The sequence below is a fragment of the Pocillopora damicornis genome, chromosome 13 (genome assembly GCF_964200805.1).
Source record: "Pocillopora damicornis chromosome 13, jaPocDami1.2, whole genome shotgun sequence".
Taxonomy (NCBI): Eukaryota; Metazoa; Cnidaria; class Anthozoa; order Scleractinia; family Pocilloporidae; genus Pocillopora; species Pocillopora damicornis.
Window position 1 is genome coordinate 8,642,709 of NC_142682.1, and position 13,262 is coordinate 8,655,970.

The window sequence follows — 13,262 nt, forward strand, 5'->3', positions numbered from 1 at the left end:
AGAACAGAGGAGATGATCACCAACTAGTGTGGCTCTTGACTATTAAACAAATTCTCCTTGTCAGCCTCTATGGAAATGTATTGGAAAAAGTATGGAGAATATGCATTCTGATGCTAGGGTGTAAAGGGTTGAGACATGTAAAGCAAGAATTGGGGTTTTATCTAATTGAGATGGTAAAGTGTCGCTATGGTATCCCTAACTCTTAAAAAAATGAACATAACTTGTTGTGAAACGCTATGGCATTTTTTTAACTATCAGGTAATTTCAAGGAAACTAAAGAAGTTTGGGAACTTTGATCCATCAGAGAATTGGGGTTTAAAAATGACCAAACCAGTCAGAGTCTCAAACTCAGGTAGCTGTTTTAGCCTCCTGGAATCCCAAACCCTTATTAAGGAGTAAGGTTCCATTGATAGGGGTGTCTAATATATTGTTATTTGAATTTCTGTTAGGCTGCTGGGGTTACTCTGATTGGCATTTTCTTTGCAGGCAATAGTGTAGTTAAATGTGACAATTGAATTTAAACCAAGGCTGAATGATGTCTTTTAAACATCATTTTAATTGTTTTCCTACTGCTGACTGAGAGGTTGGTGCAGATGACAGGTGGACCTAACTTGTCTCTCCTTATTTGGACAGAATTATTAACAAGTAAAATGTGAATGAAAAGCAAATTTTGCTCCTCATTCTTTTGTTTGAAGGAAGTTTTTGTTTTGTAGGATGTTTAAAGCACCCATCTTGTTACCTCACTTGACATTTTGTGTCTATATTTTCAAGAAATTTAGTAAAGAAATCTTTATTTCCAATGCATTAAACAGATTTCCCAACTCTTTTAAACAGAAATGTTCAGAGATGTTTTCAAAGATCTCATCAAAAGAAAGATACATCATTAAGAAACCATCACTTTATTCCATGTACAATTATGTACAGACAAAGTTCTATAGTACTTTACATTTAGTTGCTAAATACAGTTAATCTTGTGTGTAATAGAACACATAATTTAATAATATAACTAAATTAATAAGTGAAACTACTGTGTTTAATGGCAAACAATGAATCCTTCACTACTACAAAGGTATTTCATTTTAAATATTGTATAAATCTAAACTCATTCTAATAGAAACAAAGAACAAAAAGGATTTTTTTTTCAGTATGTGACATTATGATTTGAGAAAAATATCATACCACCCTCAGAGCCACAGTTAGTTGAGAGAACCTTCAAACAAGTACAAAACTATCTTGATCCTTTAGCAGTAGAATAGACCATTTTTATTGGTGACTGCCTGCACTATTCCTACAAATATTCAGTCCAATCCCTTACCCACCAAATATTCTAAGGTACCGTAAACTTGGGCTTCCATTCAAGTTTTGAACCCATCAATGAAAACATGAGTAAATTTGTACTGTTTAGATTTCCTTAAACTAATAATTTTCCCTATTTATTTCCTGTAAGTTAACTTTATACTTTGCCTAACATAATTACATAAGATTTCTGTTAAAACTAGGTTATTCTTTGTAATTTTTTACCAACTGTAGTTGACAGCTCTCTATCAGTTCCTTTGACTACCTGTGGCACGGGAAAATCCAATTTGATTATGATAAGTTTCCCCATTACATTAGTCAATTCCCCATCCCAAGAGGATTGTATTCTAAAAATTACTAAACACCATCCTTACGAACAATCTGTAAAAGTTGTAACCATATTTCCCACTTTCCTTGTGACAGTTCTGCAACTTCTACCTCCTAAAAATCAAACAAGGTATGATTATTACTAACATAAAAACAAAGACAATATTTTGCATCACTCAGAATACTTGAATTACATTATGTTCTTAACAACTAAGCATGAGGGCCATACTAAGGAATATATTGCCATGAGGTTGTGGTAGTACAGACTGAGTGCTGTGAGGTCTGTACAAAAACAATCAAGGACCAATATTCCCAGTATGCCTCAAGCAAGCCAGGTTAATAAGCAGTTAATTATAAGGTACTTGGACCAAACTGTACATTTTGAATTTGCTGGCTTTTGCAAACAAAAATATGTGGCTCATGACTGTTTCCTTAGAAATGGTCAGTATGGAAAAATAATGACCGAGTAAGAACCAATTAGAATGTTCAGATCTACCTCAGGACAACCTTGGCATATCATAATGATGTAGGTTAATGTTATTTGCAACATGGATGTATTTAAATGCAGTGCAACAACACACCCACTCACACTTCTTCATTAACCCAGCATGAAAGAAACTTGGAAAGCTGGGATGACCAACGGAACATCTAGCATTTTCTTAAATGTCATACACATACACCTCACCAATGTTACTTTATTTTATTTCAACCAAAGATTCATTTCAGTGGATGGAGTTAAAGCACCTAACAAAAGTATGCCACATCCAATTTGATAAGAAACAAAGACCTGACTTTGAATTTTGCTTCTACTTTCCCCAGTACTACACTTGAAACCTTGTGGATTAATTTATCATGAACCACACAGTGATAAGTAACACTGCTAGATGCTGTTTGAACATTAATTAGCTCTTCTGTGATATAATTTTGATGAGCTATTTTTTAAATCCATGTAAAATAAGCTTTCACGTTTCACTTACTTGATTGTGTTTGTTTAAACTCTGAGTGTCTGACATTTCTGTGGAATCTATCCCCATTATCTTCAGAGTAAAAGTCATCTCTATGTCTACCACTGTGAAAGCTGTCATCACTAAAAAATGAATCTCCAAAGCCACCAAACTTAAATCCTCCTCCAAAAAAGTCATCTTCCTCATCATCCTCATCATCATCATCATCAAAGAAATCATCAAATCCTCCTCCAAATGAAAACTTAAAACCTCCACCTCCTCCCCTCTGATTGTGTCCATTTCCAAAACCAAAGTCAAAGTCTTTAAATAAATCATCAAAGCTCTGGAATCCTTGATGGAAGTTGAAGCCATCATTATTCATCCCTTCTGATCCAAATTGGTCATACTGTCGCCTTTTCTTCTCATCAGATAGTACCTCATATGCTACAGGTATGGAAGGGGAAGTAAATTTGTTAGCAACATCGTTGAGGTCAGTGGTGTTAGATTACGTTTTATAGTTAATTTTATGATAGTGAACTAATTATGCAGTTAAAATATTGAAGGTAGCATGGGCTTGAAAAAAAGCATTGAAAGTTTGAATTCCTTTCAATACAAATCAGTGTTTGGTAGACTGGATTTCGTGGTTTCATAATGGCTTTGATTGTTCCATTGACACTACTTTCTCAAACAGACACTTGCAATTTCTTCCACAGTACAAGACAGACACCTATACATTATGACAAAAAGTGTTTACTAAGTAAAATATAACACACATGAAGACATCAAAACTTTGTCTGCAGACTGGAGGTTCATTTATTGAAGATGAAACTAAAATGTTCGTGGAAACTGCTAGACATCTTCGATCCTGCATGAAAACTGATATGCATTTCACCTCTGACCTGACTGTACAATGTACCCTTGAATTTTCTTACACATTTAATTTGTTCCTCAAATTGTTCGGGTACACCTTATGTAATCATGTACTTTTAACATGACCATATAATTCTCCGACAATTTTAGTAAGTTGGTTCTAGATAGAATAGCACGACATAAATCGAAATGATAGCATTTCCAAATCCTCTCAAAACGTTTCAAGACATTTCATTCCGTCTTAAGCAGAAATTAAACCATTGTGACTCAAATGTTGACAACACGCTTCACTTGAAAATCAAAACATTAAAAACATCAAGATATTGTTGTGCAATCCACAAGTGCAATGTAATGCAAACAATTGCGGAATTTACTAGAATCCATCAATCTCTATAAATAAGAACATTTGTTTAAGGAACTGAGGCGATCGCCACTCAATCATGAATTACCATGGTAAAATTTAAATATCTCGCCAAGTGGTTTGACAGTGATTATAGCACAGAACAACACAGAAATCGACACCCGGTGTTTGAAGATACCTAACTTCTGTAGTGGGTTTTTGCGAATCTATAATCCACGAACAACGAATTCAAGATTTCCTTTTACATTTCGATTAGGAAAATAAAACCTTAATTAAAAAAAGAATTGGTGAAGGTGACTGGTAAATCTTGTTCAATACGATTGTTTTGCCTCTAAGGGGCTCAAACACTATCGACAATCACATTTCAAGCGAGATATTGACGTCTCAGTCAAGTATTTGCATTACCTACCTTCCGCAACTTCTCTAAATTTCACCTCTGCATCCTTAGCTTTGTTTTTATCGGGATGATATTTTACAGCAAGCTTCCTGAAAGCTTTCTTAATCTGTCTGTCGTTCGCATCTCTAGGAACCCCTAAAATTTTGTAATAGTCCTTGGCCAAAGCCAAATCGATGACCAGAATACTGAATGCCGCCGTTACAAGTAGAACAAGATTGTCACAGTTCATAGTTTTTTTGTCTGTGATTCAACAGGCAAACAGTTGATGAGTGAAGAATATTTCGATCCGTAAGAAGAACGACACAAAGTTGTCTACTTAAGCAAACGTGTTGTTTTCTTGGTAGCAGAACGTTTCCCTTCGAACTGCAGCATACGAAGCGTTCTGTGATTGGTCAGTTGGCAAAGATGACGTTTGATTTCCGCCGAAGGCGGCCAGTCCCAGAACTACTTGCAGCAGTTGCAGAATCAAAACAAACATGGCGGAGGAGTCTTCGGACGAGGAGCAATATGAAGATCTTAACGTTCAAAATGGATACGATGGTGAACTTGAACTGTACCTCAGGGGTGATTCTGAATCAGATACAAGTGACTCGGCAGGTAGTATAATGTTGTGAGGGAAGTCTCTAAAACGGTGTAACGGGCGAAGTTTGCATAGAATGTAGCTAGGTGCAGAAAGATGTGTTAATGCAATAGTAAAGGGATTTCGACTAATTTTCTCCTCAGTGGATATAAAGCCAGTATGGTTTGGGCTACTATCAAGAGGGCTATACGCTCGATTTATAGGAAACTTTTCTGCTTTATCAGGACCAAAGAAAATTTGAACTGACAACAATGTGTACACATGAAATAATTGATGGAGACTCTAGACTGTACTGACGTTAAACTTCGACTTTTGTGACTAGAGTTACTCTGAACAAGACATTCATGAACTCAGCTGTCGTATAGCAAGCATGTGAATTTGTATTTCGACATTCTGTCAGTAAAGAGTGATTTATCTGACTTACTAAAATATTTAATGTATTTGTTTTGTGGTTTTTATTCAGCTGAAATTGTCCAGGATAGTGATGAAGGCGGAGCCCTTAATGAGTGTACAGTGAATTTTGACCAGTCTCTTCCAACTCGCCATCAAGTGAGCATTAGCCTGCACTCTTTTAACCCTAACATCAGTATGCAATTTCTCCATACTTTTCTCCTTACATTTCCTAAGCTGTCACCAAGGGGAATTTGTTCAGTAATCATGAGGTGCTTTAGTTAGTGATCACTTTCTTCATTCTCATGAACTTAATGTTTGATTCTAGGATCATTTTGTAAGGAGCAGTTAGATGCTAGTCACTTTTAGAGGTTAAATGGTTAAAACACAAATTAGTGTATATTTAGCAAAGTGTAAGACTCATGACTGGAAACATTAAATCTTGAACAATTAAGGTATTTGTCTGTTTTCCTTGCAGTATCTTGGTGAAGAAATGGATGAGTTCAGTGGACGCACATATCATGAGCCTGGTTCACATATCACCCTTCCATTACTGATGTTACCTGGTCTTGTTCTGGTCCCTGGACAAACTCTTCCTCTTCACTTATTTCAACCTCAGGTTGGACATACACTTTTACAAAATATATTCATGACTTGAGAGATATACTAGACAAATCTTCACTTGAACATAGGTGAATGATCAGCTTAACTTAACTCTGTTGCAACTTTTAAGAAACTAACTGACTGACTTTTACATTACAAGGTAAATGATTTGACCAACTAAACTGCAGCTGTTTTCAATTGAATGTCTAAGTAATACAAGATTGCATTGGTTTTACTCAACTATGCCCTATGACTGGTCTAGAAAACTCTCTTGACCAACTTCCAATGAATAAAAAACTGAAACCATTAAGATTTGGTTGCTCATGTTTTCCTAAGCATCAAGCAGTTTCATTCTCTTTACTATGAGTTTTAATTGGCTCCCAGTGATATTTTCCTTTGGTCTTTTTAACTTTGGTTTTAGTCTTTCAAAACTATGTTGAAAAGGGCTTAGAAGGAAATAAAATAATCAGGGAATTTATCTCTCTGATAGCCATTTATTCTCTTTAATGGGTGGGAAGGTGGGACTGCACATCTAGTATTATTTGATTACAATTTTTTTGTTAAAATAATATGGATGTATTGACTTTTATTAACTACATATGTAATTGTTCTTAACACCAGTCTGTGTCAATGATGAAAAATATTATAGAAAAAGACAGAACGTTTGGCATGGTAAATGCAAGGTGAGAGATTAATGCCACAGTCCTCAGAGAACATGTCTTTTTTTCTACTTTATTGCCAATGTTTTTTTCATAAGTAACTCTTCTGTTGGGAGATTGTATTGCAAGCTCATTTCAGATTTTAAATGTTATATATTGTTTTATATCTTATCTAGGTCAAATATTTTGAATTCTATCGAACATGATTTGAAATGATATTTTGATAAAAATTGTGAAACTGAAAATATGCAAACTTTTCTTTCTTGTTTCCTTTAAAAGCTTTACAGTGACTAAAGACAAGAGCTCAAGTTCTTATCTCTAAACAAGCCTCTCATTATTTCATAATATCAATGTTTATTGTTTGATATCATGTTGTCCTCTAGATATGGCATTAACCAAAGCCAGCTGCTTGCTGCCATTGGAACCACAGCAGAGATATTCTCCATGAAAGAAGAGTCTGATGCAGGAATTAATACACTGCGTATTAAAGCTACAGGCCGTCAAAGGTTTCGAATTAAAGAACTGCGTAGGCAAGTGGATGGGTAAGTTACAAGGTCATGCAAGATAGTGACGTGTTTTATTCAATACCTTTTAAAGACTTATACTTCTGTAAAGAAACCTCTTATAGTCCTTTTAGCTTAAGTCTCTAAGCTAATAACTCTAACTGATACATGGTAAAAGAGAAGAACAGTTCCCAAAAGATATAGTCAGCCAATGGTCAACCAACTGTTAGCCAACTGTCAGCCAACCAATGGCCAACTGTGAATCAATGAAATATTGTTCACGTTTACCCATGTACAGTTGTTGTACAATATGTAGTACCTGAAAAACAATGGGAAGGCATGAACTGGAATAGGGTCACAACCAGTTGATAACATTTTCGTCACATTTAGTGTCTTTAGAATGAAGGAGTGAGCTCAAATATTGAAATTTTAACCAAGTTTTGCTTTTTCCTGCCTCAGTATTCTACTGGCCACAGTGCATGTTTTACCAGAAGTCAACCTTCCCTCTCATCCTGAGGGTGCACTTTGGTCTTGTTACCACAAGTTTGGTTGCCAGGGAACCACTAGTGGCTACCATGAAAAACCACATCAGGTCACCTCCAGAAAAAACAGACTGGGGAAGAATAAGTATCACAAGGTTAGATTTTAAGGAGGCATCAAATTTACTTTGATGAAGTAACACTACTTTTTCTTAATTACTTTTCTTAATTTTGTTTTCACTGATCAAGCTGCAGAGTGACAATCTTATGTAGCTTTTGATCAATTAGTCCGTCTTATGTTTCTCTATATGGCAAAAGCTAAGAACCAAGCTTGGTGATCCCTGTGGTTTGTTTGTTTGTTTGTTTTTTTCAAAAGGGACACTTCTTGATATGAGGATTTAGTTCCCCCTTCTTTTGACCTTCATCTTTTTTAATAAAGTTTTTGTTTTGTGTTCAATCTTTCTAAAATCTTTAAGAAATGCTGTCTAGGGTGGTGAAAGTTTCTCTAATGCAAGAGAGAAGTTAGGTGAACTAGTTATGGCATCAAAAGCAGGACAGTCTATTTAAATGTTTGCTGCAGAGCTATATATATATATATATATATATATATATATATATATATATATATATATATATACATATATACATACATGGTACCTTATTAAACTTGAATCACTGATCAACTCTATAGGTACCCACCAGTCTAAGTTCATGGCCAAGCTGGGTATATGAGTTGTACAATCCAGTAAGTTATAAAATGTTCAATAAAAAATATTAATCAAGGAGAAAACCTTTGGATACTGTCACATGATCAACCTGGCACATTCCAGATCTTCAGCAAGATCACCTACAGTTCTTTTTGGGAATGGTGAAAGTAAAGGATAAAACACATGGGTCTTAGCAGTGACTTTTCAAAGACTGAATCATAAAGGTTCTTTTCAATAGAGCTACAACTTTGAAAATATTTCCATGAAATATGAGAAACTGCTGGTGTCCACAAGCAAGTGTTATGATTTGTAACAGTTTACTGGAAACTGTTTATATTTTGTGGAGTAGAGGGTTTTCCCCAAAATACAACAGCCCATGCATGTCACCAACCAGTGTACCAATCATTTCTTCCCTGTATACAAAATAGAACCCAGCAACACACTACTTAACAGCAACTTGGCAGTTTTTAAGGAAACATAATCTCACTATTGTGTCAAATTTAAATTTCTACAGTTTCTTCTGATGGAGCTAATCAAGAAAGAGTTAAAAAGTTGGAGTGAAACTCTACGTATTGACAACGTTCCTAGATCACCACTAGGTAACAATGATTAAGAACTAGTGCTTCAGTTAGTATTGCATGATATCATAGGTTATAATCCATCAAATCCTTTTTCTTGTATGCCATTGGTCTAAATTCAACCCATAACAAAATATATATCCAGCATAAACTGGTGAATATCCAAGAATATACCCAAAGTGATATTACCCAATTTTTAAACTTTTGTCCACTTCAAAAAAGTCATTGTTTGAAATTCAATTCAAGATGAGAGAACGTTTTGTGGTTGTTACAGAAGTATGGACATGTCTGTTTGTTTATAAAATTATACCAGAGAACATTGAAAAATTAACATCTTGCATAGTAAATGGTGAGTTGTTTGTAAATATTTTTTCCGTGTGATGCAACTGTATTTGAAGGATAAGAAACGCAATAACCTCTATATAGTGCAAAAATATGCTCATTTATTAGTCCTTGGACATTATCTGTTCCTCAAGCCTCACATTTTCTTCAAGCTTTGCTCTTGGAAAACTGTTTGCATCTAAAACAGGTAGTGTCTGAGGACAAATATCCATGCATATTTTTTCACCAAAGGGAGACTATTGTTTGCATACTTACAACATTATGTGGAAGGTCTGAATAGTTAATGCTTTCAGGTAAACTGAAACAAGAATTTTCATATTTCTTTTGTTATGAGAGGAAGAACGCTATAATTGACCTTTACCTTTATCAGATACAAATGCAAAAATAAACACAGAGCAACTCTGTAGATGCAGGCATCTTAAAAGAGTGACACTTATTGTTCAAAGTACATGTAATTGCTTCATAAGATGAAACAGTCGTATACTTTTTGGTGTCTATCATTTTCAGACTTTTCTTTTTGGGTGGCAGCTAATATGCCCTTAGATGATAGCCTTAGACTTCAAATACTTGGTATCAACTGTCCTACTCAAAGACTACGAAAAGAGCTAGAAATAGTCCGTAAGGTAATTTAAAAGATTCAAACTTTTAAGAGCAACCTCCTCTTTACTGTTAAACAAAGTATATACTTTACTGTAACATGTGCACCTGTCGTTTTTCGATCCTTCCCCCTTTTTTTCCTGCTGTTTTGTTTAGGTTTCTCTCTTTTTGTGTGGACCTTGGTATGTAGGACATACGTCAAAGAATACCAGCTTTCCTCACGCCCAGGGATTAAACTGACATTTAAAGTAACGATTTCTAATTTTGTTCTGGATCGTTTACTTTTGTTTCGTTGTTATTGGTTTTTATTTACTCGCCTATAAGTGCCAACGAAGATAAGTTTACGCGAACTCAATTACCCTTGGTCTCGTTGGTTAACTGAATGTTTGACATTAGCAAGAAGTAATGGGATGAAAGACCCCATTTTTTCTCTTTTCTATTTCGCGCAAGTCCATAGGATCGTTTTTCCGGGAACAACGAAGACGGATTGTAAATTTTCGTAAAGTTGAGAATGACTGTTTACTTTTTAAGAGTTGTGTTTGACCCTTATCGAATCCAGTTTTTGTAGGTACATAACTCTTCTCAAATAGACGAACTCCTATCTACCATCGATTGATTTCCAATTCTTTTTCAACCGACTGACGGACGACTGACGTCACACCCACTACCCCACTTTTGTCTTACAGTGTAGCGTGTTGTGCTGTCGTAGTTGTGATACCAAGATCGTGGAAAAAAGTGATTTGTTCAGGTGAGGCGTCATCTGGTGAGTTAAGACCATTCTAAGTGAATATTGTGTTATTTATTTTTGGTAGAATTGTTTAAAATGATGATTTTCAGAGTTCCATGAAACTTTCCTCTGTAATATTGCTCCAAATCGACGGAAAGCTAGAAAGCAGCGCACATATTTGCCTAGTGAGAACCTTTCGGCCTTTTTTGTTATTTATGCAGTTGTTGTAAATGAATTTTAGGTATATTCAAGAACGTTTGTCCTCAAAGTATCCATTTTTTTCTATATCTCGGCTACCGCTACATATCATTGCGCATACGAAGGAGAGAACCCGATAAATACACCTGGGAGCGTGTCTTTCCTTAATTCATTTTTACTCTGGTCTCTCAATGATTAGTTGTAGCATGACAATGCCACACTGCAACAGGGTTAAAAGTTATGTCCAAATGTTATCCCGCATCTGGCTGTTTTTAACTCCGTTAAACGTTAAATCATAGTTCAATTAACTCTCCAATATTTTTATGTTATTTTTCAGCATGTCCTTGGATGGTCCGTTGGGTGCTTATGTGAATCCAAATGGCTGGGTGCACGAGACGCTCACATTTTACCGAGCCTCCGGCATCAGACTTAGAGGAAAACCCACCGCACAGAACAGCTGGTTTCCAGGGTAAGTCGGTATCTCCCCCACCCACCCCTGCTAAATGCTGCTAACCTTGTTAGATGTAACCTTTGCGTAATTTTCTCTTGTTCTGTGTACTTTTTTAATGGGTTTTTTTTTTGTTAGTTTTGCTTTCTTGCAAATCAAATTTATCTCGGTAAGGGAGTGACCTCACAAAGCGGAGCTGAGTGTAAAACCAACATGCGAGATAAACATGGATACTGAAAGTCAGTCAGATGCTGGTAATTGAAGAAATGTACAGTGTGAAAGAGAACCTGACATTCTGGGAGAGAAATTGACTGAATGTGTAAAATCGAGGCAGATTACAAGCAGAGCGAGTTAAGTGTACACTACTTGCAGATTAGATTTTTGAGTTTTTTTTTTCTTCTAGGTATGCTTGGACTATAGCTGAATGTGCCCAATGCGCTGATCACTTAGGATGGCGTTTCACTGCGGTCAAAAAGGGTCTGTCGCCCAATAAGTTTTGGGGACTAACCCGAGCGTCTCTGCGTCCCACCTTAAAATACGACGAGCAAGAAGAAACGTCGGGAAAGTATACAAGGGCGTCATCCTCCTCATCCACCTCTTCGTCCCCATAGAGACCCGTGCAGTGCAGCTAAAAGTAGCTCAAAATACTGGAAACCCCAGCTTTGAAAACCTTGGACCCTGTCTTGGCTCGTTGTTGTAGAGAGGATATTAAGTTTTCTAACTTGTGAGGGGTTAGAAAACTGTGAATGTCAATGCACTTCTTTAGAAGGGTTCCAGATAATGCACCTCCATACGTCGATAATTCATGTGGACTGAGTGAAAGACAAAAAATTTGTCAACGATAGCTATGACCGCGCAACACTTTGAAAATGTAGAACAAAAGTTTGATGTTATATTGTAGAAAACTGAACTTTCTCTATTTGATAAAAATTGTATCAAACATGGACGAGGGATCAGTTGTATCCGCCACAAGGTTCTTTGTTAGTTTAAGCTCTAAACACGCGTACACAAGGTATCGTCATAGTTAGCAAAGCGCTCTTTACACCTTCGATACGTAAATGAAGTCGCAATTACCCAATAATTTTAGAGGACGCGGTGTACGTCTAGAATAGGGCTGTCTGAGAGCCTTAATCAGCGTTGCTGTATGTCGAGAGAAATTCTAATTTCTCTCAGCGTAGTGTTCTGAGTGAGAAAAATCAGAGCAGGGAAGGGAATACGGGAAGGCAGAGGAAATTGAGGCGCTTTGACGGTTTATGTTATAAGAGTTATAAGTAAGGCCAACTTGACTGGCGGTAATAAGAAGAACAGTGAAACGTGCATAGTTAGGACTCATTGTTGACTGAGGAAAGCATGAGTTGTGTTACTTCTAATGAAAAAGGAGGCGGCGATCGCATTTGTTTCAGTAAAAACCAGTAAGCTTTGCGGTCGTATTGATACAAAGATGAGATGGAATTCTCTCGTATGTAGTTTGAATGATAAAGAGCTTAATATGCAAGTTAGCATAACAAATGTCTTCGACAAGAGGAACGAGAAATGAAGCTTTTTCACCTGTAATGGTGTTTGATGATTTTAATTCGTGTTTTTTTTTTTTGTCACGAATCTTCTATCGACACCCACATTGACACAAGTCAGTTGATTCTACTATCACAGGCAAGAACACAGAAGACAAGGAAAAGTGTAGCGGACGGCCATTTAACATCCTCAAAAGAAGTTTAAGAAATGGGGCATGTCATGGACATTTGTGAGACTGACTCAGTCAAAAAAATTGCATGTTATTGAAAATGTATTTTGATTTCTACAGTTTCTCCGGAAGGAAACGAGTTGAAAGATTTAGAAGCGAAGTGATTAAGGGGCGAATTCGCAGAGGTGGCACGGGGGCGAACCTGCAGTGGGGAGAATCCTCTAGATACCCCCTCTACCCGGTGGTCTTAGAGATCCTCAGCAATCGCAATCGTTGCGATGAAAAGATCACTATTTCGGAAGCAGTGGCGATCATATGGAAACCAGAGTTAACAAAAAATAGCGTTAGAAATATCCTGAAAAGCACAAAAAGTTTGTCAAATCGCCTTACGTATCCCAGAACTCCCTAGCATGTGGAAACCAAATCAATCATTACGATCGCTGGCCGCGTTTTTCGACATTTTAAGCAATCAAAGCAACTGGGTGAAATCTAGGCTTAACTCCGAAAACCCTAAGAGAGAATAACATATAATTTCTCCTAACAATATCACCCTTGAATTAAATATCGAGATCACG

The 13,262-nt window shown here is 36.4% G+C and overlaps 2 protein-coding genes across 3 annotated transcripts; one reads left to right on the forward strand and one right to left on the reverse strand.

The window, feature by feature from the left end:
* Positions 1-883: 883 nt before the first annotated feature.
* On the reverse strand, positions 884-4,585 carry LOC113668707 (dnaJ homolog subfamily B member 9). The gene is made up of 3 exons (XM_027184654.2): positions 4,208-4,585; positions 2,601-3,011; positions 884-1,737 (listed from the first exon to the last, which is right to left on the reverse strand). Exons 1-3 carry the CDS (start codon positions 4,422-4,424, stop codon positions 1,667-1,669), a joined length of 699 nt encoding a protein of 232 aa, XP_027040455.2. The 5' UTR covers positions 4,425-4,585; the 3' UTR covers positions 884-1,666.
* Positions 4,586-4,656: 71 nt separating this feature from the next.
* LOC113668706 (protein cereblon) lies at positions 4,657-12,560 on the forward strand. Of its 2 annotated transcripts, none has more exons than XM_027184653.2 (12): positions 4,657-4,792; positions 5,239-5,324; positions 5,644-5,784; positions 6,390-6,451; positions 6,811-6,969; positions 7,390-7,567; positions 8,101-8,154; positions 8,631-8,715; positions 9,544-9,659; positions 10,320-10,381; positions 10,896-11,027; positions 11,410-12,560. In XM_027184653.2, exons 1-12 carry the CDS (start codon positions 4,672-4,674, stop codon positions 11,615-11,617), a joined length of 1,404 nt encoding a protein of 467 aa, XP_027040454.1. In that variant the 5' UTR covers positions 4,657-4,671; the 3' UTR covers positions 11,618-12,560. The 2 variants fall into 2 exon arrangements, with proteins under 2 accessions (XP_027040454.1, XP_089048375.1); XM_089192249.1 differs by lacking the exon at positions 9,544-9,659 and adding an exon at positions 9,790-9,881.
* The last annotated feature ends 702 nt before the right edge of the window (positions 12,561-13,262 follow it).

Coding starts and splice junctions, on each gene's coding strand:
- LOC113668706 (XM_027184653.2), top strand. CDS start 4,672: ATGGCGGAGGAGTCTTCGGACGAGGAGCAATATGAAGATCTTAACGTT. Junction 6,452..6,810: donor TTTGGCATGGTAAATGCAAG/GTGAGAGATTAA, acceptor GTTGTCCTCTAG/ATATGGCATTAACCAAAGCC. Junction 8,155..8,630: donor TATATGAGTTGTACAATCCA/GTAAGTTATAAA, acceptor AAATTTCTACAG/TTTCTTCTGATGGAGCTAAT.
- LOC113668707 (XM_027184654.2), bottom strand. CDS start 4,424: ATGAACTGTGACAATCTTGTTCTACTTGTAACGGCGGCATTCAGTATT. Junction 3,012..4,207: donor ATTTAGAGAAGTTGCGGAAG/GTAGGTAATGCA, acceptor CCATACCTGTAG/CATATGAGGTACTATCTGAT. Junction 1,738..2,600: donor GTTTAAACAAACACAATCAA/GTAAGTGAAACG, acceptor TTTGATTTTTAG/GAGGTAGAAGTTGCAGAACT.